The sequence below is a fragment of the Mus caroli genome, chromosome 15 (genome assembly GCF_900094665.2).
Source record: "Mus caroli chromosome 15, CAROLI_EIJ_v1.1, whole genome shotgun sequence".
In the NCBI taxonomy this organism is placed as follows: Eukaryota; Metazoa; Chordata; class Mammalia; order Rodentia; family Muridae; genus Mus; species Mus caroli.
This window is the reverse complement of record NC_034584.1, coordinates 91,892,421-91,916,791: the sequence shown is the minus strand read 5'-3', so window position 1 is coordinate 91,916,791 and position 24,371 is coordinate 91,892,421. Positions and strand designations below refer to the sequence as shown.

The 24,371-nt window shown below is 44.6% G+C and overlaps 1 protein-coding gene across 2 annotated transcripts; it reads left to right on the top strand.

The window, feature by feature from the left end:
* Positions 1-1,164: 1,164 nt before the first annotated feature.
* LOC110311102 (olfactory receptor 10AD1-like) lies at positions 1,165-15,300 on the top strand. Of its 2 annotated transcripts, none has more exons than XM_021184336.1 (3): positions 1,165-1,411; positions 12,171-12,290; positions 13,900-15,300. In XM_021184336.1, exons 2-3 carry the CDS (start codon positions 12,286-12,288, stop codon positions 14,861-14,863), a joined length of 969 nt encoding a protein of 322 aa, XP_021039995.1. In that variant the 5' UTR covers positions 1,165-1,411; positions 12,171-12,285; the 3' UTR covers positions 14,864-15,300. The 2 variants fall into 2 exon arrangements, 1 of the variants encoding a protein (XP_021039995.1); XR_002379912.1 differs by lacking the exon at positions 13,900-15,300 and adding an exon at positions 12,642-13,335 and having other exon boundaries at positions 1,265-1,411.
* The last annotated feature ends 9,071 nt before the right edge of the window (positions 15,301-24,371 follow it).

Sequence of the window (24,371 nt, the reverse complement as noted above, 5' to 3'; positions counted from 1 at the left end):
GAGGCAGAGGCAGGTGGATCTCTGAGTTCGAGGCCAGCCTGGTCTACAGAGTGAGTTCCAGGACAGCCAGGGCTACACAGAGAAACCCTGTGTTGAAAAAAAAAAAAAAAAAAAAAGAATACAAGCATCTCACGTTTGCATTCTGTCTCAGTTAGAGTTTTACTGCTGTGAACAGACACCATGACCAAGTGACCTCTTATAAGGACATTTAATTGGGGCTGGCTTACAGGTTCAGAGGTTCACTCCATTATCATCAAGTTGGGAGCATGGCAGCATCCAGGCGGCAGGCATGGTGCAGGAGGGGTTGAGAGTTCTACATCTTCATCCAAAGGAAGCCAGGAGCAGACTGTGTCCAGGCCGCTAGAAGCCTGACTTCTACACGGAGCAGAGCTTCAAAGCCTACCTTCACAGTAACACACATCCTCCAACAAGGCCACACCTCCTAGTTGTGCCATTCCCTAGGTCAAGCATATTCAAACCACCACACCCTATAACATCCCAAGGTCAAGAAGAGAAGCTTGGGGGTTGAAGAGCTGCTGAGGGTCTGTGGGAATTTAGACCATGAAGAGTTTAAAGGACAGCTAAGTCAGTAGACGTCAAGGTTTGGAAAGAAAGATGAGTCGAGTAGATCGAACTGGAAAGTACATCTGCGTTTTGAAGAAGAGAATTGTGATAGCGGAGAAGGCAATAGGATGAAGGATCTAAGGAAATCAACCTCCATCGGGGAGATCTTCTGTGGGTGCTTAACCACCACATTATGGTGCTGGCACAGCGTGGGTGCCAAAGCTGTCTGGTGGGTGACACTGTCCTGCTGGTCACAGGACAATGATGTGACAAAATGATTGGTGACAGCATAAAAGATGGCGATTAAGCCATCAGAAACCCTGGCAAGAAAATTAATTCAAAGTTCAACCGGGAACTAAGTGGGCAAGAGTTAAGGACTCCCTGACCTGAAAGCATAATGATCATATTCGCTATCTATACTAGAATACAAATTTCTCAAGAAAACCTGGGAGTGTGTTGGGTTCTCTAGGCCACTTGCCATGAGCCTGGCCTCACAAGGGAGCCTTGAAGTGGACCAAGTAAAACCACCACACACCCCCAGGGACACACTTGGAATGGTCAGGCCCCAAGAACAAATACTTGGCCTTAACACAGCTGGCTGCCATAGTAACCAACTGGAAGCTCCCATCTGCCTGAGGAAGGGAGAAGGGTTCACGTGCTCAGGCAAGCACACCCGAGAGAGAGGAGGAAGAGCAGGGAGGAGAGGAGCCCAAGTCCACAGCCCTATAAATGCACAGCTCATCTGCAGCAAACACCCTGCACCCTCACCCTGAACCTCTGGATCGCTCTTCTGCATCCAAGACCAGCACAATGCCCTCATCAGCCTGTCCCAAACCCCACGGTCAAGGTCAGTGAGTGAACTCTCTTCTGCTAGGAAGCTGACCTTGTCTCTGACCTTGTCACCAGAGCCAAGCATACTCCGGGTCTCTCAGAGACCTATCTGCATTCACACCACACAGGGATCTGTAGCAGCCATGGAGAGAGAGGAGTCACAGCTTTGACTCTGTTAGCCTTTCCCTTGCTCACTTTCTCCCTCTCTAGAGTCTCCCAGAGTCTCTGCTGTCCAGATCTTTAACTGGCCACTTCTTCCCCTGTGTCTTCCTTTCCTAATTCCATCATGGTGTCAGTCCTGGCTGGGGTAGAAGGCCAAAAGTTTGGCTGTGACTGACATATGGAGTCCAGTTTCCAGGAGCAGGCAGAAAGAGACACCCCCGCTCAAACTCTTCTTCCTAGAGGCTGAGGCAGTACCCAACTCTTCAGTTCTGCTCCCACATCACCAGCCAAGCAGCCCAGCCTCCCTGGCTCCTTCCACAGGCGTTTCTCTGTCCCTGTCTGTAGGTGAAGGCTTTTGGAGTCTGGGTCTCCTGGTGTGTTTCTCTATATTAACCTTTTCTCTATGTTCAGACTTCCTCTCTTTGGTATTTGTATTATTCATTCATTGAGAATTTTGTTATGCTTTGATCATGTTCTTTCCTCTCTTAAAGCTCCTCTCAGATCCACCTCTATCCATCCAACTTTGTGCAGGGTTTTTTGTTTTTTTGTTTTTGTTTTTTTGTTTGTTTTTGAGACAGGGTTTCTCTGTGTAGTCCTGGCTGTCCTAGAACTCACTTTGTGAGTTCTGGCCTTGAACTCAGAAAATCCACCTGCCTCTGCCTCCCAAGTGCTGGGATTAAAGGCGTGCAACACCACTGCCCAGCCTTTTATTATTATTATTATTATTATTATTATTATTATTATTATTATCTCATCAAATATAACATGTTCTGTCAACACTTTTGAGTGTATGGGACTTCTGTGAGAACACAGACAACATGGCAGGGACCACACCCTTAAGAAAGCTGACTCTCCCAGTCCCTGCATCTATCACTTGCTTCCTCGTCTAGGAGTGGGACTTCATTCCCACCTTCCCTCTGCGTGGTGAGGATTTGTCTGGCTTGAGCCTATGTCATCTTGTGCGTGTTGTCACAACTGCTTTGAGTTCGTCCGCAGAGCTGCCCTGGCGTGCTTGGAAACCACAGTTTCCTTCCAGCCATCCACCACCTCTGGCTCCCAGACTCTTCCTGCCTTGTCCTGCACGGTGAGCCCTGAATGCTGAGAGGCAGGGGTTTGATAAAACCAGTGATTTAGGGTTACACATTCCTCAGTCTCTCATCTCTGCTCCCTGACCAATTCTAAGTCTCCGTATGATTTGCCATTTCCTGCAAAAAGAAATGTCTCTGGTGAGGATTAAGAGGTACGTCTGTCTATGGTTATAACAGTAAGTTATTAGGAGTCTGTTTAATGTTATGCCCATCTAACAAGGTAGTATGGGGGTCATGTCTGGGCTTTGTGACCTGGCTAGCCACAGGTTCTTGACCTCAGTAACAGTACCAGATAGGGATTTCAACCTGTGAAGTGGGCCTTATCCAGGCAGAAAGTGGTTGAAGACTCTTATGAAATTAAGGACGCTATCCTACCAGTGGACATGTCATGTCAGGCCAGTCACTGTAACTCTCAAGAGTTTATAACTGGATACCACTCACAGTAACATTTGTGCTTGCACCGCACCCTCCCCCAGCAGTATGAAAGCTAGCCAACGGGAACCAAGCATCCAAGTCCACTATATCCTTGATTCAGTTTCTCAGTGTGTTTCCGCCAACTCAGTTCCATCTCCCTGTTCTTCTCCTTGCCTTTCTACAGTCTTGAGTGCAGTGGTTCTCAACCTGTGGGTCACGGCCATGAGAAAACACACATTTCTCATGGTCTTAGGAACTCCCCAACCATAAGCTTGTTTCCGTTGCTACTTCATAACGTAGTTTTGCTGCAGAGCGGTGTCTCAGTTCCCGAGACCATCGGAACTCTGTGTTTTCCGATGATCATAGCCCACAGGCCTTGATCCTTCTCCCTCTCTCTGATGACTATGTCTCCTTTCCATTCTTCTCCCTGCTTATGTTTGTGTCTGTTTTCCCATCGGGTGTTTTTCTTTCCTTTCCCTTGGAAAAAGAGGCTGAGAAGTGACTTCTCTCAGACTTCTCTTAAAGGTTGTGGTAAAGAGAATGTGTCCCACACAATATTGTTGTTGTCATTGTTGTGTGTCTTGGGGAAGTAGAGAGAGGTTGTTTCTAGGAGCCAAGTAAAAAAGAAAGGATATGTAAATATATCTGAAAAGTGGCAAGTGCAGGGTGTTGCATCTGGAATGATGAGCCGAGGCGCATGGGTAAAACGTTTACCAGATGAAAATTCATATAAACATTTTTTAAAAGACTAGACAGTATAGACAGAAACAATGAAAAATTCCCAGAGAAGGAGGGAGAGGGGAGAGAGTAGGAGGAGAGATAGAAGTGGGGATGAGGGAGAGATGGGAGGAATCAGCTGTACTGAGGAGGAAGGAGAGCCTTTTAGAGCACACAGGGGAAGCCACCTGGCGTTTTGATCTATTTGTGTCCAGTTGGACAGGTAAGAGGTGGTCATCGATATCACTAGCTTATTAGAAAGCACATTTTACAGCATCCTTTGCCCTTCCTGAGACTCTCCGTTGGGGTGAGGTGCCATTGGTCACTAGGCTTTAATTACAGGGCATCAATTCTCTGGGTCACACTCCAAGCTGCTAGGGACTGAGTGTTAGCGAGGAGGGATTTAGCTTTATGCTTTCAGCACTCTACTTCCAACTTTCTTATCCCTACATTTATCCCCAAACAAATACACAATATCAAGTCAGACACTTCTCTTGGGCTCTGGCTCTGCATCAGAGATGAGAAGGTACAGTGGCATCGTTGGTGTGATACGGGGTGATATGACCTTGAGTTGTAAAATACTTGAGCCACACTTTGGAGAGAAGAGGGACATCTGGGAGGTGGAAGGCCAGACTATGGCAAGGCTTAGAGGTCAAGAAGGCCTTGGTGATTTGGAGACTAGTTTTGATATAGGTGATAATGATTGATGGCCCTGGGACAATATCAGCTGGAGCTTAACGACATGTAATGTGGGTGACACCAATCATACAGGAAGCAAAGAAACAGAGCAGAATTCAAACAAAAACAAAGGGTCTGTGCTCAAAAGTGCAAAGAAATATAACAAAAGTCATCATGGTTTAAAAGGACACTATGGAAAGATTTGGGGAAGACAGGTAAATATGAGAACAGTGCTCGTGGGGGTGAGAAGCCCAGTGGTCAGCACAGGGGCCCAGTGATCCTGTGGCCACAGAGTTCAGCCAACAGGAGTTACCATTGGGATCAGAGGTGTTTAAGGATGGATTTCACCTGCACCTTGACAGTAAAGGAGACAAAGATCTCCAAGAGGCTGACAGCAAGAGGCCATTTGAGCTTCTGCAAGTAGAGCTACCTTGACTCTAGACAGATAAACTCACACCAGGACAGACTTTGTAACCTGTCTGCAATTAGAGATACATCAGGACTTGACAGGGTCTGGGAGACATTTTACCTTGTGGGAAGGTTTGAGGATAGATTCAGTCTCTGGATTAATGTAAAGAGACAATCCCACACACAAAGAAGAAAAAAGGGCGGGGGCAGAATCTGGTTTGGGCTATACTTAACCTAGTACCCAAGAATGACCTTGTTTGTCATCAGGTCACCCGCTGGACTTGCCTGGGAGTAACTGTGGTTCATCCTGTTGTAGATGCTAAGAGAACACGCCTGCCTTGCTTCCTGAGCTGTTTGCATGGAGTCAGAGTAGAGTAGAGAAGAGGTGGGTGGTCATTTTCTTGTTGATACTAAAATTTTTAGCACCATGTGTCTTTCCTAAGTCTAGTCATTTGGAGTGAGGTGGCAGGAGTCATTAGGAATAAGACTTTAACTGTGTAGGCTTGCAAGTCACCCGGTCAGCCTCTGAGCAGCTGGGGACTAGTGGTTATGAGTAGAGAACAGTCTTTCTGACAGTGAAATATTTGGGAGGGTTGGAGAAGAGCAACATCCTCTCCTCTCCACTACAGCAGCAGTTGGGCTATGAGTAGGGGGCTAAGTCTTTGTAGGGTTCTTTCCATATGAAGAAAAACCACAGGGAGATGAGGGGAAACTCAACTGAAACTAATGTATACCGTCTAATCTTTGCCTGCCATGAGTAAAATGGGTTCATCTTCATTTTGTAGGAGAAAAAGCTTGAGATTCAGCTAGTAACACTTCTCTAGAATTGACTTTCAGGTGCGCCTGACCCAACCCAAAGTCCCTCTGCCTATATATACGGAATCTCAGTGCTTCTTGAAAAGGGGTGCGGCTTGGAAGAAGGGCATGCATGAGCATTTACGTAGTTTGTTGCTAAATTAATGCATTACCCTTGAAGATCATCTTTCAGTGATTATGTCTGAAGAAAACGGGTTACATGTTAAAGGGGAATGATGATATTGTAAGCCACCAGGCTAAGAGTGACAGAGGCACTTTGTTATGAAATTTAAGGTCATATTTTGTGCCCTGAGAAGCCAGGTTTGACTACCCAGCCTTGATAATCCAATTCAAACAGCCAGACTGGGACTGGAGAGACCCAGTAGTTAAGAGCACTGGCTGCTCTTGCAGAGGATCTGAGTTCTAGTCCCAGCTCCCCTAGCAGACAGCTCACAACCACATATAACTCCAGCTACAGGGATCTAGCAGTCTCTTCCTGTCTCAGTGATCACCCATACATATGTGTCATACACACACACAAAATAACAATAATAAAAATCTTTTTAAAAAAGAAAAGTAACCAAATAAATAATAAAAAGCAGAGAAAGGAAACATATTTGATGTGGCCACATTGGGGAAGGAACACGTAGGTCCAGTCATCCTCCACATTCCCCTTTGGATTCTGAAGTGACATTTGGTTTTAACAGCCAGAGATCTGCACACTAGGTGGTCCTAGTCAAGAGTATGGACCCATTTGTAAAGTGACCCAACAACTATCAAATCTCTTTTCCTTCTGACTGGCCCAGACTTCAGGTTTTTCAGGGGAATTCTAGTTTCTTGGGGTCCGTGTTTCAGTGGTCTTATAGCCAAAATAAGGGACACAAGTGGCCCTTCAAAACAGTGCCATCCCTGCCAGGCCAGTTACGATTTCATTTTGTGTTTGATTCTGATTCAAGTTCAAAGCAAGACTGGGGTTTTTAAATTAATAAATAAATAGCATACATATTTTAATGTATAAAATGCGATTTCATTGCTTGTTTGCTTTTGGGCATTCTGGAGATTAAAACAAAACAAAACAACAACAGTGTCTTACATGCTTGGCAAGCACCCTTACCACCCCAGTTAAGCAGATCAGTAACCGAGCTAAGGAGGAGAACCTTCTTAGGAAAGTGAGACCTCCCCTCAGCAATTTTGGGCCACCACCTCCCACCCCGCCGGGAAAGTGGATCCCCACTTAAGCCAAGCTAAAGAGATAAGAGGAGTAATTAACCCTGTCTATGAGAGAAAAATAAAAACTCTCATCTTAAAGAAAATTAGAAATAATTTGTTCTGATTTTGAGTGACCATGGCCTGGGTTACTCCAAATTCCATGTCCCGATATGAGAGTAGTTTCTCAAAGTTTTACAGTTTACAGAACAAATCGAGGTGCGTCCGCTAGTTTTCCATCAGCTCGACACAAGTTATAGTCATCGGAGAAGAGGGAGTGTTAATCTCACGGGGTGAATATAGGACCACTGTCACAATTTCGGGGCCAAATCTGAAGCAAACTTTATTTTATTCAGGTGCATCAGAGAGCTGGCCAACAACTCCCTCCTAATTCCGGTTAGAGAGAGCATGCTGGGTCTGCTGAGTCAGCACCTCAGGCCCTTTTAAGGAGTGAAGTCATGAGAGGTCTCAAAGCAGGTTTACACGAGAGGGACAACAGAACAGTTAGGAAGTACAGAAAAAAAAAAAAAAGTCACCCTCACGTGATCCCTGATTAGGGAGGGTTAGGATGTTCCGGCTCACTGCCCCTCCTCCCAGCCCGCCTCCATAATCCTGCCCCCATCTCCCCCTCTGATGGGGGTCTCCCCTAGGTATCCCACCACCACCACCCTGGCACTTCAAGTCTCTGCCGAGCTAGGCGCTTTCATTTCCACTGAGGCCATTCAAGGCAGCCCAGCTAGTAGAACACATCCCACTACAGGCTTTTGGGATAGCCCCCATTGGAGTTGTTCAGGACCCACACGGGAAACTTGGGGGTTTTTCTGTTTTTGTTTTTGTTTGTTCGTTTGTTTGTTTGTTTAACAATACAACAAAATGGTTCCTGCCTTCAAAATGGAGTCAGGCAGCTTCCTCCAGAGAGCCTCAGTTGAGGAAATACCTTCATAAGATCCGGCTGTAGGCAGGCCTGTAGGGCGTTTTTTTTAAATTAGTGATTGATGGGGAAGGGCCTAGCCCATTGTGGGTGGAGTCCGCCTCTGGGCTGGTGGTCCTGGGTTCTACAAGAAAGCAAGCTGAGCAATAAGCAAGTCGGTAATCAGCACCCCTCCATGGCCTCTGCACCAGCTCCTGCCAGGTTCCTGCCCTGTTTGCGTTCCTGTCCTGACTTCCTTTGATTATGAGAAGTGATGCGGGAGTGTAAATTAACCCTTTCCTCTCCGTGCTGCTTTGGTCATAACAATGAATGCATTTGGTGGGAACAGCAGAAAGGTGGTTACAGCAAGATGGAGAAGCCTTCCCAGAGGCCCAAGATGCTATCTGATGACACTCTTAGACTTTGGTTTGGTGGAAAGCTAAGTTAGCAGATTCCAAAGGGTATGTTATCTCTTCATCACAGTATGCTAGCTCTGACAGAGGTGGGTAAGGAAGAGTACATAGCTCTAGGGCTAAAGCTAGACCAGGAGCTACCATGAGGCTCTGTCAGGTCTGCCCACCCTCCTGAGTCCTGACTCAGAAAAACATAACTTATTTTGGCCAGTGGCCAGAGTCCTCAGATGTTCCCTCTGGTCGTCTGGCCTTTTTTTTTTTTTTTTTCTTTCTCTGAAAACGCCCCTCCCCACCATGAGGCTGCTCATCAGCCATGGGACTGCTGGTCTACCAGGCAGCTGCCCGGCTCTTTTGCCGCTGCCTACAAATGACAAATTTCCTCTTTTTTATCTTCCTCTCCCTCCTCTGGGCAGCTGCCAAGATTTACATCTTGCCTGGCTTGGGATGTCTCTTGTAAATGCCAACAAACTTGTCCTTGACCTTTCTTCAGAGTCTGATCTTAAATTCTTTCATTAACAGGACTAAAAAGCCCAAGAGGGTCCCCTGGTTTCCCTGGTAACGTGTGCACAACCATGGTAGGACTCCCCAAAATTTCCAGTAGCGGCAAGGTTTTTTATCTCACATCTTAGCTGTTATAAGCAGTGCCGCAGGGAACGTGGAAGTAAAGGCTGTTATGCTAACTCAGGCTCCTCCACGCGGGATACTGCTGCATCGGATGTTACACCTAGTTCAAAGTTGTTTGGGAAACGCTACCTTTAATATGACCGCTGGACTCGCATTCCCACTCACAGGGTGGAAGAATAACCCTTTTTCCCCACCTTCTTGCCAATATTTGGCTTTCATCTTTTTGATGACAGCTAGTCTATGAGGTTCGTATCTCATACGGTTTAATTTGCATTTTCCTGATAGTTAGTCATACACCTATTGGCTATTTAATCTTATTTTGAGAAATGCCTATTCAAGTCCTTTGCCCATTTATTTTTATTATTAATAGACTAATAATCTATTCTAATAGAATAATAATCTATTATTATCTCTCTCTCTCTCTTTTTTTTTTTTTTTTTTTTTGCTAAGGAGTTGCTTTAAACATCTAAATTGTTTGAGCGTGTAACATTGCACAACTTAAAATTAGCTATGTTCAGTCAAGGACTCTCAGTGCCTGAGTTTCTCTATTGCATTTAAGGCCTGAAGTGTCACCTTGATGGTGAATTAAAGCCAATGTCATCTTCTGATTGTCACAAGCCTGCTGCTGAATTTGCTCCTTCCCTCCCTGTTCAGCTCCTGGTGTCCTTAGGTCATTTCTCCTTTTAACCATGAAGGCGAAATTAGAGCCCAGGCCTGTGGATGGGGGGGTAGTCTAAAGTATTCTTGCTACTTTTAGCAGTGGGTGATTAAGAGCCTCAGAGAAATCTCATCGTACTGAAGGGCATCTCTCCCATAACAGCTGAGAGCCAGATAAATTACTTCCCTAGACTTCTCTGGAGAAGTCTTTCTAAAGAGAGACCTGGTGGTAGGATTAGATGTTCAACCCTGTGGGGGTCTCTGCAACCACCAAGGCCATCTAAGGCAAGAAGAAAATTCAGTTCAGCATGTCTCAGTCCCCGGTGTTGGTTCAAGCTTCTAGAGTCTCACCAGGCAGTTTAATTTAGGCACATTGAAGCACAGCACAATTTTGAAAACCAAGTTTCCTGATGACAATGAACGCAATCCTGTGTGCACAACAAAGCTTAGGATACAAATGCGTTAAAGCTCATTCCAAAGTCCATGTCACCTCTCCCATAAGGATGGGTTCTATTGTCTGAGAGGCAATGAATGCTCAGTCTCTGAAGAATGACTGACTCAGAGTGTAGGGAGGTCAGCTAGATATGGCCTGGCCCTACAGAAAGCACAGAACTCACCGGGCTGTTAACCACATCCATCCCAGCCTTCTGGCTAGAAATCAGACTATGCATCCCTTTCTTAGAAGAGACAGTGCTGTGCGTTTAACATTCCAGGTTTCCCTGGTGCTTATCTGTGAGCACAAGAAACTCTGTGTCCTCAACACAATCCGATCCCAATCATGCTTCAAAAAAAAAAAAAAACCTTGAGGAAATAGTTCAGCAATTAAAAGAGTAATTTTCAATCAAAAGGAAATGAGTCTATGGAACTTAAAAACCTCAAAAAAATCCACTCTAATATATTCAACTTTTCTTACAATGTTTCATGGATGCACTTATAGTGTAAAACTGATTTATCGATGTTGATTTTAACAAAATGTCAATCATTTGATTTGACCAAGGAAGACTTGGGAGCCATGACTTTCTTGGGGTCTCTTGGGGGCAAGGAAGAGTGGAAATTCGCCTGACCTCTCAGAAGGAATGCCCCTCTCCCGTGCCATCTCAAACCTCCTTCAAACTCAGCGTCCCTCGCTTCTACTTCCTGTTACTTCTACCCCACTTACTCTCTAGTTTTTTTTTTTCTTAATAATTCTATGTTCACTTCCTGTCAACTGGTTGCTTGCTTCGCCTCTTGACCTATGGTTGAATATACTTTATGGTTGAATATATTTATCCTGTCTACAATATTCAAGCAGAAAGCTCTTGGATTGAAAGGTGTGTGCTAAGGTGTGAGCCACATCATAGCTAAAAAACAGCTTTTTTTTTTCCAATAAATAACACAATCTTGGGGTCACAGTGTGATCAAATATCCTGCAACATATCAACTCATGGGGGTTCTTGAGTCTCAAGTTTGCTCTACCATATGTGCTTTATATCCAGAAAACAATGATTTTCTATACCATGAAGTGAAGAGTCTGAGCCAAACAATAACACTCTTAAATATGCATTAAAAATAGTTTTAGATGATATAGTAAATATGACAATGAGAGACACCCATTACTTGAGAAAAAAACCTACCAGAAGATAGCCAAACCTTGCAACTGAAGCTTTAAAAAAAAAAGAAAGAAAGAAAATTATAATAGATAGAATTTAAACAAGGTAAGACTCAGTTGAACTAACCTCATTCCCCAAACGGGCTGTTTTATGATTAGACAATGAGTTAATAATCAAATGCCGGATTTCCCCTGTTTCCTTTGTTCAGAGCATGATGGGAGAACAACAACAGAAAGACTTGTCTTTGTGAATATGACAAGAATCCAAGCGTCACATTGCCATGCCTGCTTGTTCTCATTCTCTGTGACAATTCATCTCTCCTGTGGCTGAGGCATTCCTTCACTGGTATTAGAGCCTAGTTTTTTTCAGGGCTCTGTCATAAACAAAAGACCAGCTGATTCCATGAGATATCCAGCCTTGTGGAATGGACTACTATTTGATTCTTGTACTTCCAGTCAGGAAACAGCTATTGGACGAACTGAACCACAGCCTGTAACATACTCTAATAAATCAGATAGATAGATAGATAGATAGATAGATAGATAGATAGATAGATAGATAGATAGATAGATAGATACATACATACATACATACATACATACATACATACATAGATACATAGATAGATAGATAGATAGATAGATAGATACATACATACATACATACATACATACATACATACATAGATACATAGATAGATACATAGATAGATACATAGATAGATACATAGATAGATACATAAATAGATACATAGATACATAGATAGATACATAGATAGATACATAAATAGATACATAGATAATGGATAGGTAGATGGATGGAACTAAAGGAGAATTCATATCTTCATTTTTTTGCATTTCTGAAATGAACAGATTTTAAAGTCAGGCATGGATACAAAAAACTTTAAAAGGGCAAGTTCAAAATATACAACTGGAAAGGCAAGTGAGGAGATAAGAGTGTGTCTTAGCAAAGGGCATCATGAGGCTGACAGCTCTCACCTACACTAGAAGGTGCCGTGCACACGCAGTGTGGTAATGTGCTTAAGAAGACATGCGTCTGTGGTAGCAGTAATGCCAAGGGACTGCAGAGCTCACCAGGTACCACTGTCTTCCAGAGTGGCCCACCAGCTCAGACCATCCTCCCTGGAGCAGCTCTTCCTCAAACAACATGCCATCTCTGTTTCTAGGGACAGCGATTCAGTGACACGGCCTGAGCAGCAGAGACATAGGATGAGGTAGGCATGGTTTTGCTTCACAAAATCTCACACGTGGACACAGGTACCTGACTGGCCAGCTGCTAAGGCACAAAATGCTGGCCAACACAGTATTGTTTCTGCTCAGTGAACTACAGTCAAGCACTGACCCTTAGTGGGGCTTAGTGAGTCATTGAATCAAATTCCAACTTCTTGGCCAAGTCCAAGAACTCTGTGGATTGTGGCTCACTGATGATGTATGTTACCCAATCATTTTCACAGTCTCAAGGTGTCTGCCGAGTGAAGGATTGTGGGTCCATATTAAACTCTGTCCTCTGCCCCTCCCTTCCCCTCCCTTTGTTTCTCTTCCCTTCCCTTTCCTTCTTTTTCCAGACCACAGGAGTAGCCCTAGATAGCAGAACTCTCCCATGTATAGATGATAGGAACGGGCCTGGCTGATGCCTTGACCAACCAAGAAATCTCACATAGAGGGAATCTAGTCCTGTAAGAAGTAGACATTAACAGGGGAGGTAGCCTCCACCAGACAAGAAGGAATATGAGACCTTGAAAGGTTAGAGTGCTCAATTCAACTTAGATAGCTGGCTGGTAACCAGAAAAAATGGGAAAGTGGAGGAAGAGGAAGGGGTGAGAATTAGCAGGAGTGGGATGGTCATGTAGAAGGCAAACAAGGGTATAGCAAAAAGAGAAGAGGAAAAACAGGACTGCTGAAGAACGGAGTTAAGCAGGCATACACTGGCATCTAAAACGCCTGCAGCGGGGAGGTGGGATGCATCTTAACCCCAAACAAGATGAAAGTACAAGAGATTTCATTTGAACACAGTGATTCCCTAAATGTTACAGTAATGAGAAAAGAGCATACTGATGCTGAATACTAAGATTCTAATGGTGTAAAATAAACACTATGTGGTCACAGGTACGCAAGTACACCTACACTCAATGCCCTCTGCAGGCTTAGGTCCAGAAACGCTGGCACCTATGAACCTTGCTCATCCAAACCCCATTCTCAAAGACATGGTTGGATCTTTTTTTTTTTTTTTTTTTTTTATTGAAAATAGACTATCCTCTCAAACAATACATCCCAACCAGTTTCTTTGCAGCACCCACTGACCTCCTTTCTCCCCCAAAGCCTTTCTGCCCAATGGTATGTAAAACAGATTGTAAAGGAAAGGCACCCCATATTAAAGAGTCTCCTCCAGCCAGGCCCCCTTTCCTTGTGTGTGCAGCGTGGTGATCGAACACCTCTAGGGAAATCTGGCTGGGAAATCATGAGTCACTGCAATGACTGCCAGGCACTGTCACCTGAATAAAGGGAACCTGGTACTTCATGGGGAGAGAAATGAGAGGAGATAGAACATGCACACTCCACAGAGCGTCCAATCAGTCCACAGTCAAAGGGGAGCATTCACTTCCTCAGCTTCTAAAATTGGAATTTAAGCATAGAACATGCAGTGAGCATGGCATTTGTCATGACTATGCCATTAGTATACAGATTCTCCAGAGCTTGCTAAGTTCCAAAACTTTTACTATCGCACCACAGAAAGCCTCTTGCTGAGTGTCTGGTCCAGGTGACCATCTTAGCTCCCATACAGCTGTGTCCTTTGTGCTTTCCCTGTCCCCCATCCTCAAACAGGTCCCAGACAGCAGACCCGAAGAACGGCAGCACAGTGACTGACTTCATCCTCGTGGGCTTTGAGCAGAGCTCCCCTTCCACACGGGCATTGCTCTTCACCCTCTTCCTGGCTCTCTACAGCCTCGCCATGGCCATGAATGGCCTCATCATCTTTATCACATGGACTGACCCCAGGCTCAACAGCCCCATGTACTTCTTCCTTGGACACCTGTCTTTTCTGGATGTCTGCTTCATCACCACCACCATCCCACAGATGTTGGTCCATCTGGTGACCAAGAACCACACTGTCTCCTTTGTCTCTTGCATGACCCAGATGTACTTGGTCTTTCTAGTGGGTGTGGCCGAGTGCATCCTCTTGGCTTTCATGGCCTATGATCGTTATGTTGCCATCTGCCACCCACTGAACTATNCCCAGATCATGAGCCAGAAGGTGTGTGTCAGGCTGGTGTGTTCTTCCTGGATCTTTGGGATGGTCAATGGTATCTTTCTTGAGTATATATCATTCAGGAATCCCTTCTGCAAAGACAACCACATAGAGAACTTCTTCTGTGAGGCTCCCATAGTGATCGCTCTCTCCTGNGGGGACCTCAAGTTCACCATGAAGTTGATCTTTGTGGATGCCATTGTGGTGTTGCTCAGTCCCATGGTGCTCATCATCACCTCCTATGCCCGCATCCTGGCCTCCATCCTCCGCAGGGCCTCCTCCTCAGGTAGGGGGAAGACATTCTCCACATGTGCCTCCCACCTGACCGTGGTTGTCTTTTTCTACACCTCAGCCATGTTCTCTTACATGAATCCCCGCAGTACACATGGGCCTGACAAAGACAAGCCTTTCTCTCTCCTCTACACCATCATCACCCCCATGTGCAACCCGGTCATCTACAGCTTCCGCAACAAGGAAATGAAGGGGGCCATGGGGCGGGCTCTTAGGATAGGCAGCCTGGCTCAGGCAGAGTCTGTCTAGGAGGAAGATCTATAAGGAAAAAGTTCTCTCCACTGGACAGTGAAGAGTTAACTCCTTCCTAGCCTCACCATTTCTACCAGAATCCAGGAATGAACATTCATTGCCACCTTAGCATTGGACTGGAGGTTAAATTTCTTTTGTGTCTGTGGTGGTTTAAACATGCTTGGCCCATGGGAAGTGGCACTATTGGGAGGTGTGGCCTTGTTGAAGGAAGTGTGTGTCACTGTGTGGGCAGGCTTTATAGTCTCCTAGTACTTAAGCTCTGCCCCGTGTGGAAGAGAGCCCCCTCCTGGTTGTCTACTCATGACTGCCTTTGGATCAAGATGTAGAACTCTCAGGTCCTCCAGATCTGCCTGCACACTGCCATGCTTCCTGTCATGGTGATAATGGACTGAACTCTAAACCTGTAAGCCAGCCCCAATTAAATGCTGTCCTCTGTAAGAGTTGCCTTGGTCATGGTCTTTACGTCAATGGAAAGCCTAACCAAGAAAGCATCCGTGTCTCGTATCTCTAGTTGACTTTCAGGACAGACAAATCTTCTCTGACAATCACCATTTGTGAGAGCAGGATTTTCTTTGACTTTCACTGGCAACAGAGAGAGAAGCTCAGGAGGCAGTAAGGCAGTTCAGAAAAACATAACCTCGTAGCCAATGTTGGTTCAAGCTTCAGGTGCCTGGTCCCAGCTGGCTTGTTTTAGGTGTGTGTAAACACAGCACTGTTGAAAACTAGGCTTCTGGTGAGTAACTCAGCCTTGTGTGCACAGCAGAGCTCACCTCAGTCTCTTTGAGGAACCAAGTAGGCTAAATACAGATGAGACGCGACTCTTTGTCAAGTACATGTGACAGCTTCCAGAAAGAAAGGTTCTATAAACTGACCGAGAACGACGAGTTTACTGCAAGGGTCAGGAGGGTCCTGAGCCAGAGTATCCCTGGCCACACGGATTGCACAAAGGCCACCAGGCTAGAAAGCATGTCCATGCTAGCCTTCCATGTGCTTAACATCCCAGGCTCCCCTAGTGCATGTGTGTGGGCACAAAGACCTCTGTGCCCCCTAGACCTTAAACACACTTTCCTTCTTGGGGACAGAAGTGCAATACAAAGAACTGATCTCATGAATTGAGGAAAAGCAATTGAAGAAGACAATCAGGTCAAGTTTCAGGAGCACAACTCTGTGTGTGTGTGTGTGTGTGTGTGTGTGTGTGTGTGTGTGTGTGTNGTGTGTGTATGTGTGTGTGTGTATGTGTGTGTGTGTGTGTGTGTGTGTTATATGTGTATGTATGTGTCTGTGTTTGTGTGTGTGTATGTGTGTGTGTGTGGTGTATGTGTATGAATGTGTCTGTGTTTGTGTGTATGTGTGTGTATGTGTGTGTGTATGTGTGTGTATGTGTGTGTGTATATGTGTGTGTATGTGTGTATGTGTGTGTGTGTGTGGTGTATGTGTATGAATGTGTCTGTGTTTGTGTGTATGTGTGTGTATGTGTGTGTATGTGTGTGTATGTGTGTGTGTATATGTGTGTGTATGTGTGTATGTGTGTGTGTGTGTGGTGTATGTGGTATATGTGTGTGTATATATGTATGTCAGTGTGGTGTTGGGGGTGTATGTGTGTGTATATTTGTCTATGTGTGTGCATATTTGTCTATGTGTGTAGTGTGTATATGTGTGTCTGTGTGTATTTGTTACTTACATGTGAGTGTGTGTGTTACTTGTATGTGCAGATGCAAATGTGTGTGCACTGATGGTATTATTCTGTCATACACTCAAATTTATTTACAAATATTTTAAACTGTTTTTCTTTTTTGAGGGAGGGTCTTCAAGTGTTGATCCCCTTAGTCTAGTCTCCCAGGTCCAGGAATTACTCAGAGGCACAGCCACTTTGGTGTCTCCTGGAATACCATCACTAGCCCAGATATTCATTAGTATAGTTTAACTTTACAGTGTTCCGAGCTTCCTTCTTGTCTTATATTTTATTCCTAAGTCACTCACAGCTGGTGAGTCTGCCTGCCCCAGCCTTCCCCTTGCTCTTCCCAGCCTCTATCCCTTTATGTATGGTCTAGATCAGTAACTCCCAATCAATGACAGTTTGGCAATGTTGAAAAGATTTGCTACTGGCATCTAAGAGCACAGGCCAGAAAGTACTAAACATCCTAAATAGTCAGGACAACCTCACTCCAAAATGTAATATCCTGATATCTCAACTATGAACAAACATGGAAAGAGGTTGAGGGCAGAAAAAGGAAGCTGGTGAGCTGTGGTGATGTGGGAAGAAAGGAGACGCTTGAGACTGAGAGGAGACTAGCATACAGAATTCTGTCTGCAAAGCTTCAACAGCTACCCGTGGCAGGACAGTCAACGCCAATGATCTGTAGATGCACTTGCAACAAAGCCTGCTTTGAAGCCTCTGTGTGTTCCATCTATCCACCCTTGCCTCTCAAAGTCTTGTGAGACCTTTCCTGTCCAGTCATACCCAGTGCTTCCCCTGTGGTTTCAGACCAAGTTCCATCCATCCACCCTTCCATTACCCTTGACCTCAGCACCTCACCTCAGTCTAGCTCACCCCCATTCCTTTCTCCTCTCTTCTTCTGCCCTGAGACCGCAACAAACTATGACCTGTAAAATGCCTTCCTGTAGGAATAACCCCTAGAAGTTCATCCCTTGTCTCTCGCCCACTTGCAGGCTCCTCACCTTGGCCAGTATCTGTCTCTTGCTCTAGTCAGCTTTCTGTGGCTGTGTTGAAGATCACAGCCAAAGGCAACTTGGGGAGGGAAGGGTTGGCTCGGCTTACACAGCCTTCACTGAGGGAAGTCAGACTAGGAACTCAGGGCTGGAGCCTGAAGGCAGGGACTGAAAGAGTGGTCAATGGAAGAGAGCTGCCTACTAGCTTGCTCTCCATGGCTCGCTCACTCAATCAGCTTGTTTTTGTACGCCCCAGGATCCTATGCTCAGGGGAGGTGTAGCCCACAGCCATTGGGACCCTTTCACATCAATCACTCATCAGTAAAAAGTCTCCAGAGAACGATCTTTCTGGTGTGTCCCTGTATTCAGTTTGCAAGTATTTTGGTGAAAATAATTGAACCTATATGTTCATCAAGGACATCAATCTACAAACACCTTTTTTGTTTGTACATTTGTCTGGTTTTGGTATCGAAGCAGTACTGGCTTCATCAAAAGAGTTTGGGGGGCGGGGGACATTCCATAGAAATTTTTAAAAAGGAAAGAAAAGATAAAATGTCATCTCGCCATGGAAGCTGAGGTGTGTCCCAGTGTGTCACACAGTATACATTTTTGTCCAAACAGCTTAATATGCAAGTGTTTGTTGCAATGAGTCATTGGTCTGGTTCGAGTCCTCTGGCTTCTGCCACACGATCAATACTGGATCCTCACCAGGACTTCTCTCAGTTATCCTCTTGTTGCCCTGTGTCATGGAGATCCTGCAGCTTTGGCTCTGTAGGACCAGTGCCTTCACCTACTCCAGAAGTTCATAGATGGGGTGGATGCTGGGGTGAACCAAGTCAAAGCCCTGGATCTGGGCGTGGGTGGAAGCTGGGTTTGTCATTCCATCTGTTCCCCCATGCCCACACCACCAGTCCCAGCTCTCCTGCTTTACCCAGGCAAGGGGCAGGGCCAGCTCTCCTGCTCTTACACCCTCAGGCCAACACTATGCCCTGCCCTCAAATCTCCACTGCCAGGGGTCATTTCTACTGTGCTGCCCAAGCAAGGTGCAGGGTCCATTCTCCCACTGGTGTCAATAACGTTTCAGCTAGGGGTGGGAATTCATGATCACCTCCACTTTGCATGCTGGGATTTTGCATGATCTGACTTGAGCTCTTATAGGTATTACACATGCTGTTACAACTTCTGTGAGTTTATATGTGCAGTTGCCCTCTGGGGTCTGGAAAAATATCTTTACTTGTAGTCAAATACCACTGCTGACTCTTACGGTCTTTGCGCTCCTGACCCTTGAAAGGAGGGGTGTGATACGGATGTCTCATATAGAGTTGGACATTCTTCAGTCTCTCATTCTCTGAACCATGACCAGTCATAGGTCTCTGTATTATTTGCCATTGAGCTGCGGACAGCGGTTCCTGTGATGAGGGATGCATTAATCTATAGGTATGACAGTAAGTAATCAGAAGTTCATTTACTACTACGTACATTTAGCAGAATAAAAGTGTGAGTACTTACGGTCTAGCCACAGGCTCTTGGTTCTGAAATTGGTGCTAGGTATAGGTTTTATCTTGTGGAGTGGGGTTTAAGTCCAACCAGAAAGTGGGTGAGCCCTCCTTCATGGATCACTAATTAAGAAAATGACTTACAGATGGATCTCGTTGAGGCACTTACTCAACTGAGGCTCCTTCCTCTCTGATGACTCTAGCTTGTGTTAAGATGACACCAAGCCATCGAATACATAAGGTTATTTTTATTTATAGGTTGGGGCTTTTCTATCTGGTGTTTGATTGGTGGTTGTGAGTGGGTTTTATTTATTTAAGTCATCTTCTTTCAACGGAGGAGTTTGCAGTGTTCAGGGGGAGTGTGTTGTAGTGCAGTTGAGATGTCATTTCCTCTGTTAGGCTGGGGTTCAGGACCCCAGCCTCTCCTGGAAGGGTCAGCTTCTATCTGTAACAGCAATCAGGATCCAGGGGAAAATTCATTGTGAAACAGAATTGGTCATCCACAAAGCAATCTTGACTTAAGTACAAAACGGTTGGTTACTCGAATGATATCTGTGCCACTATGGAGCTAATCACGTCATAGCAGGCTGGTTGTGTTGTAGCTCAAGGGTTCACAGCTGTTAAGACTGGTGATTACGTTTCTGCCCTGGTAACACTCATCCCAGCTCCTGGCACTGTGAAGCTAGCCAAGAGGAAAGAAGCTACCAGATCAAATACCAGCTTGGTTTTTCTATGCTCTACGACTCAAGTATGTGGTGGCTTCAGCAACAGGGTCTTCCTGCTTAGTTCCGAGAGCAATTATGGTCTGTGATGTTTGGGGATCTGTGGAACCTTACTAGCCAACAACCCTAAAGTAGGTAACTTTTTCCAAGAACTGGGTTTGTATTTGTTTGTCTGTGATCTTTAACGACTTAAGAGTTCTTTCACATTTCTGGTTAGCTGAAAGCCTTTTTTAAAATTAAATGCAAAAATTTAAATGTTGTGAATTTTCAATCAAGTAGATGAATTTTCTAAATAAATTGAGGTCATCTATCATTTTCATTTGTCTGTTAGTATGGTGATTTATATTAATTCACATTTTAATGTTCAATAAATCTTGGATTATCATAATAAACTCACTTTATATAAAAGGTATTAATTTTAATGCATTGGAAGATGCATTTTGATGTCTAAGTTTGTCTAAGAATTCTGTAACTATAGTTCTAAGAGATTGATTTATTTTGTTCTGCCATATTTGGATATTGAAGTCATGTTGACTTCATTTAACACTTGAGGTGCTTCCCTTCTTCTAATATATTTGTATTCGTTCTTGGTTTTTTGTGTGTGTTTTAATTTTTTTGTCATTATCTACAAAATTCTTAAGACAAGGAATATGTATGGAGGGGAGATTCATTTGTGTTGATAACTTCGATTCACTGTTTTCATTCCTTCAGTCCTGTGGCAAGGCAGGATGCTATTGCCTGCATATGAAGTAAGGCAAAAGATACTACAACTAAGAAGCAAAAGAGAGCAAGGATATTTTTATTTGATTTGACTTGAGGACTGTTGCGAATGGAAGTGTGACTATGACCTCCTTCTCTCTGTGTTTGTTGCTGGAGAATAATCAAGTGAAGGACCTCTACATTGAAAACTTTAAACCTCCGAAGAAAGAAATAGAGACAATAGAAAATAGAAAGGTTTCCCAAGCTCATGGGCTGGTAGAATCAACTGTGGAAATGACCACTCTACTAAATGCTTTTTCTAGATTCACTGCCATGCCACTCAAAATCCCCATCTCATTCTTTGAAGAAATAGAAAAAAGAAAACTATCTTTAAATTCACATGGAACCACAAAAGATCCCAGATAAACAAAACAATTCAGGGGGGTGAGGGGTTTGGAGGTATCACAGTTCCAGATCTAAAGATATAGTGCAGAGACATAGTAATAAAAATAATATGTTATTGGCAAAAAAAAAAAAGACTCAAACATGAGCCCATATAATTTCAGCCACTTAATTATTTGACAAAGGTGACCAAAAAAACATACACTGGGAAAAAAAAAAGAAAGCATCTCAACAAATGGTGCTGGTAAAACCAGAAGTCGGCACGCAGAAGGATGAAGTTAGAGGTGAGTCTCTCACCTTGCACAAAGACTAATGCCATGTAGAACAAACACCTAAAACTAACACCTGAGACATTCAAACTACACTAAGGAAACACAGGCACACTAGAAGAAAGTCATCCTGAGTTAGGTAACCCAGACCCAGAAAGGCAAACACGGATGTGTTGGGACCAGAGCCTAGCATCATCGTCATCAGAGAGATCATAGAGACTTCATCCAGCAACTGATGGGAGCAGACGCAAAGTCCCATAGACAAATGTAGATGGTGCTCCAGGAGTCCTGCAAAGGATGGAGAAGAAGGATTGGAGGAGCCAGAGGGATCAGGGACACTACAAGAACACAGCTCACGGAACCAACTGACTGGGACTCAAGTGGGCTCAGAGAGATCAGATTAGGGAGTCTGTGTGGGTCTTACCTAGGTCCTCTGCATATATGTTATGGTTGTATAGCTCAGTGTTCTTGTGAGACTCCTGACAGTGGGAAGGGCCTGCCTCTGACTCTTTTGTCTGCCTTTGAGACCCTTTTCCTCCTACTGGGTTGCCTTGTCCAGCCTTGATTATAAGGATATGAGCTTGGTCTTACTGTAGCTTATTATGCCATATATGATGGATGCCCCCTAGAAGGCCTGCTCTTTTCTGAAGGGAGTGAAGGGGGTGGATCTGGGGGAGAAAGCAGGTGAAGGGGAGATACTAGAGGGTGGAGGGAGGGGAAACTGTAGTCATGGTGTAATATATGAGAGAAGAATAAAACACACACACACACTCTCACACACACACACACACACACACACACACACACACGCACACACTGCCTATATAATGTAGGTATAGAAAAGGACTTCCTGATCAGGACTCCGTTTGCCTAGGGACTAAGGACAACTGACAGAGAAACAAACAATTGACTAAAGACGAAGCCCACAGAATGGAAGACAATCTTCTCCAGCTATTCATCCGGCAGGGCATTCGTATCCAATATACAATGAGCTGAAAAATAAAGAGTCAAAATGAACAAATGAGCAAACAAAAACAGATGCAGATACCCACAGACAAACATTGGACAGAAGTCGGGGACCCCTATAGAGGTTAGGGGAAGGACTGAAGGCCCACAAGGAGATGGCAACCCCACAGGAAGACCAACACTGTCAACTAACTGTCAACTCACAAAGACTGAGCCACCAACCAAAGAGCATACACAGGCTGACCTAAGGAAGGCCCCCAGCACGTATGTGGCACAGGGATGCCATATCTGGCCTCAGTAGGAGAAGATGTGCCTAATCTTCAGAGACTTGGTACACAAGAGTGGGAGGATACCGGGATTGGGGGGAAAATTGCCCTCCCAAGAGAGTAAAGGGAAGGGAATGGGGGGAGAAACTCTGCTAGGGGGTCTGAAAGGGAGACAATATTGGGGATGTAAATAAACAAACGTAAACTAAAATAAGCAATTAGTCTCATTCAAAGAAATGGACCTGATACCTAAATAGGGAGTTCTCCAAGGAAGAATTTTTTAAAATGGCTAAGAAATAGCTCCAAAAAAAAAAAAATCTCATCATCCCTAGCAATTAGGGAAATGCAAATCAAAACAGCTTTGAGATTTCATTTTACCCCAGTCAGAGTGGCAAAAATCAACAAAATAACTGACAACAGATGCTGGAGAGAAATTGGGGGGGGGGCTTCATTCATTGTTGATGGGATTGAAACATGGTGCTGCCACTCTGTAAATCACTAAGAATTCTCCAGAAGCTAAAAACAAATTCACCAAATTACCCAGCTCTACCACTCCTTGGCATGTGCCCAAAGGACTTGACAGATACTCCTCAGATACCTCTCCACCACATTCTTTACTGCTCTCTTCACAGTAGATAGATGTTGTGACATTATGGAATTTTGGTTTCTTGAGAGAGAGAGAGAGAGAGAGAGAGAGAGAGAGAGAGAGAGAGAGAGAGAGAGAAATGTAGGGATATGTTTTTGTTTTAATCCCATGTATGGGGATATGAGGGCTGCTTCAGACTGCCTGCAGCAGCTAACTATGATTTGCCCCACGCTCTAGCAGAGGTGTGATTTTGCCAGCTGCAAATGGTTTCTGCAATTGTGTGACTTTTGGAATGTTGGGAACTCTTTGGAAGGTATATAAATGTAAGAGCCCTAAAAGGTGCAGTGGGTGGCTGTTGGTATTTCAGGAGGGTTAGATGTGGTTTGTTAGTAGTCACAGTCAAAGAAGAAATAAGAAAGAAATTAGATTCAGAGATCTCTCTCTCCCCGACCCCATCCTTATTTCTCTCCTTTCTGGTGTTAGGGGCAAAACCAGGGGGATAAAGGGTGGGAAAAAGAACCCAGAAGGTAGCAAAATCCAGCTACAAAGAAAGAAACAAGAAAGATTCAGAGATTCCCCAGTCTTTCACTCTCTGTAACTCTCTCTCTCTCATCTCTCCCTCTCCTCTCTGTCCTTCTTTCTCTCTAGGGATGAAACCTGGGAGTAAGGGTGGGAAAAAGAATCCACAAAGTAGCAAAGGTCAGCTACAGATGGGGAATGGAAATGACATATAAACCCTACAACCACTGAGTAGCTAATGAAAACATGGTGCTAATGTACACTGTGGAACACTATTCAACTGTAAAGAAAAATGAAATCATGAACTTTGCAGGTTCATGGATGGGACTAGAAAAGATCATACTGAATGATGAAACCCAGGCCACTGAAGACAAATGTCACATGTTCTCTCTTGGTGGCTCCTAGCTCCAAATCTTCAGATTCGAGCACACAGCCTGCAGGAACTATAGAAACCAGGAAAGTAACATGGAGCCATTGCCAGGATAGGGGAATTGGGAGCAACAGAGAGGGTTAGAAGGATACAACTGATCAGGGAAACGGGAAGGGGGACTCTTGAAGGGGGGAGGCAAATACAGAAAAAGGTGGGGAGAACATTCAGGGAATGGCGGGATACAACTGAGCTGATGGGAAAAACAAAAAAGAAGAGGGCTGGAGAGATGGCTCAGCAGTTAGGTGCACTGACTGCTCTTCTGAAGGTCTTGAGTTCAACTCCCGGCAACCACATGGTGGCTCACAGCCATCCAAAATGAGGTCTGATACCCTCTTCTGGGGTGTCTGAAGATAGCTACAGTGTACTTACATATAATAAATAAATAAGTCTTTTAAACAAAAATAGGAAAGAAGAGGCGCCCTGGGTGGAGGGGGGTAAATAAGGAGGGAAAAAGTGAAAGAAGAAGAAGAAAGAAGAAGA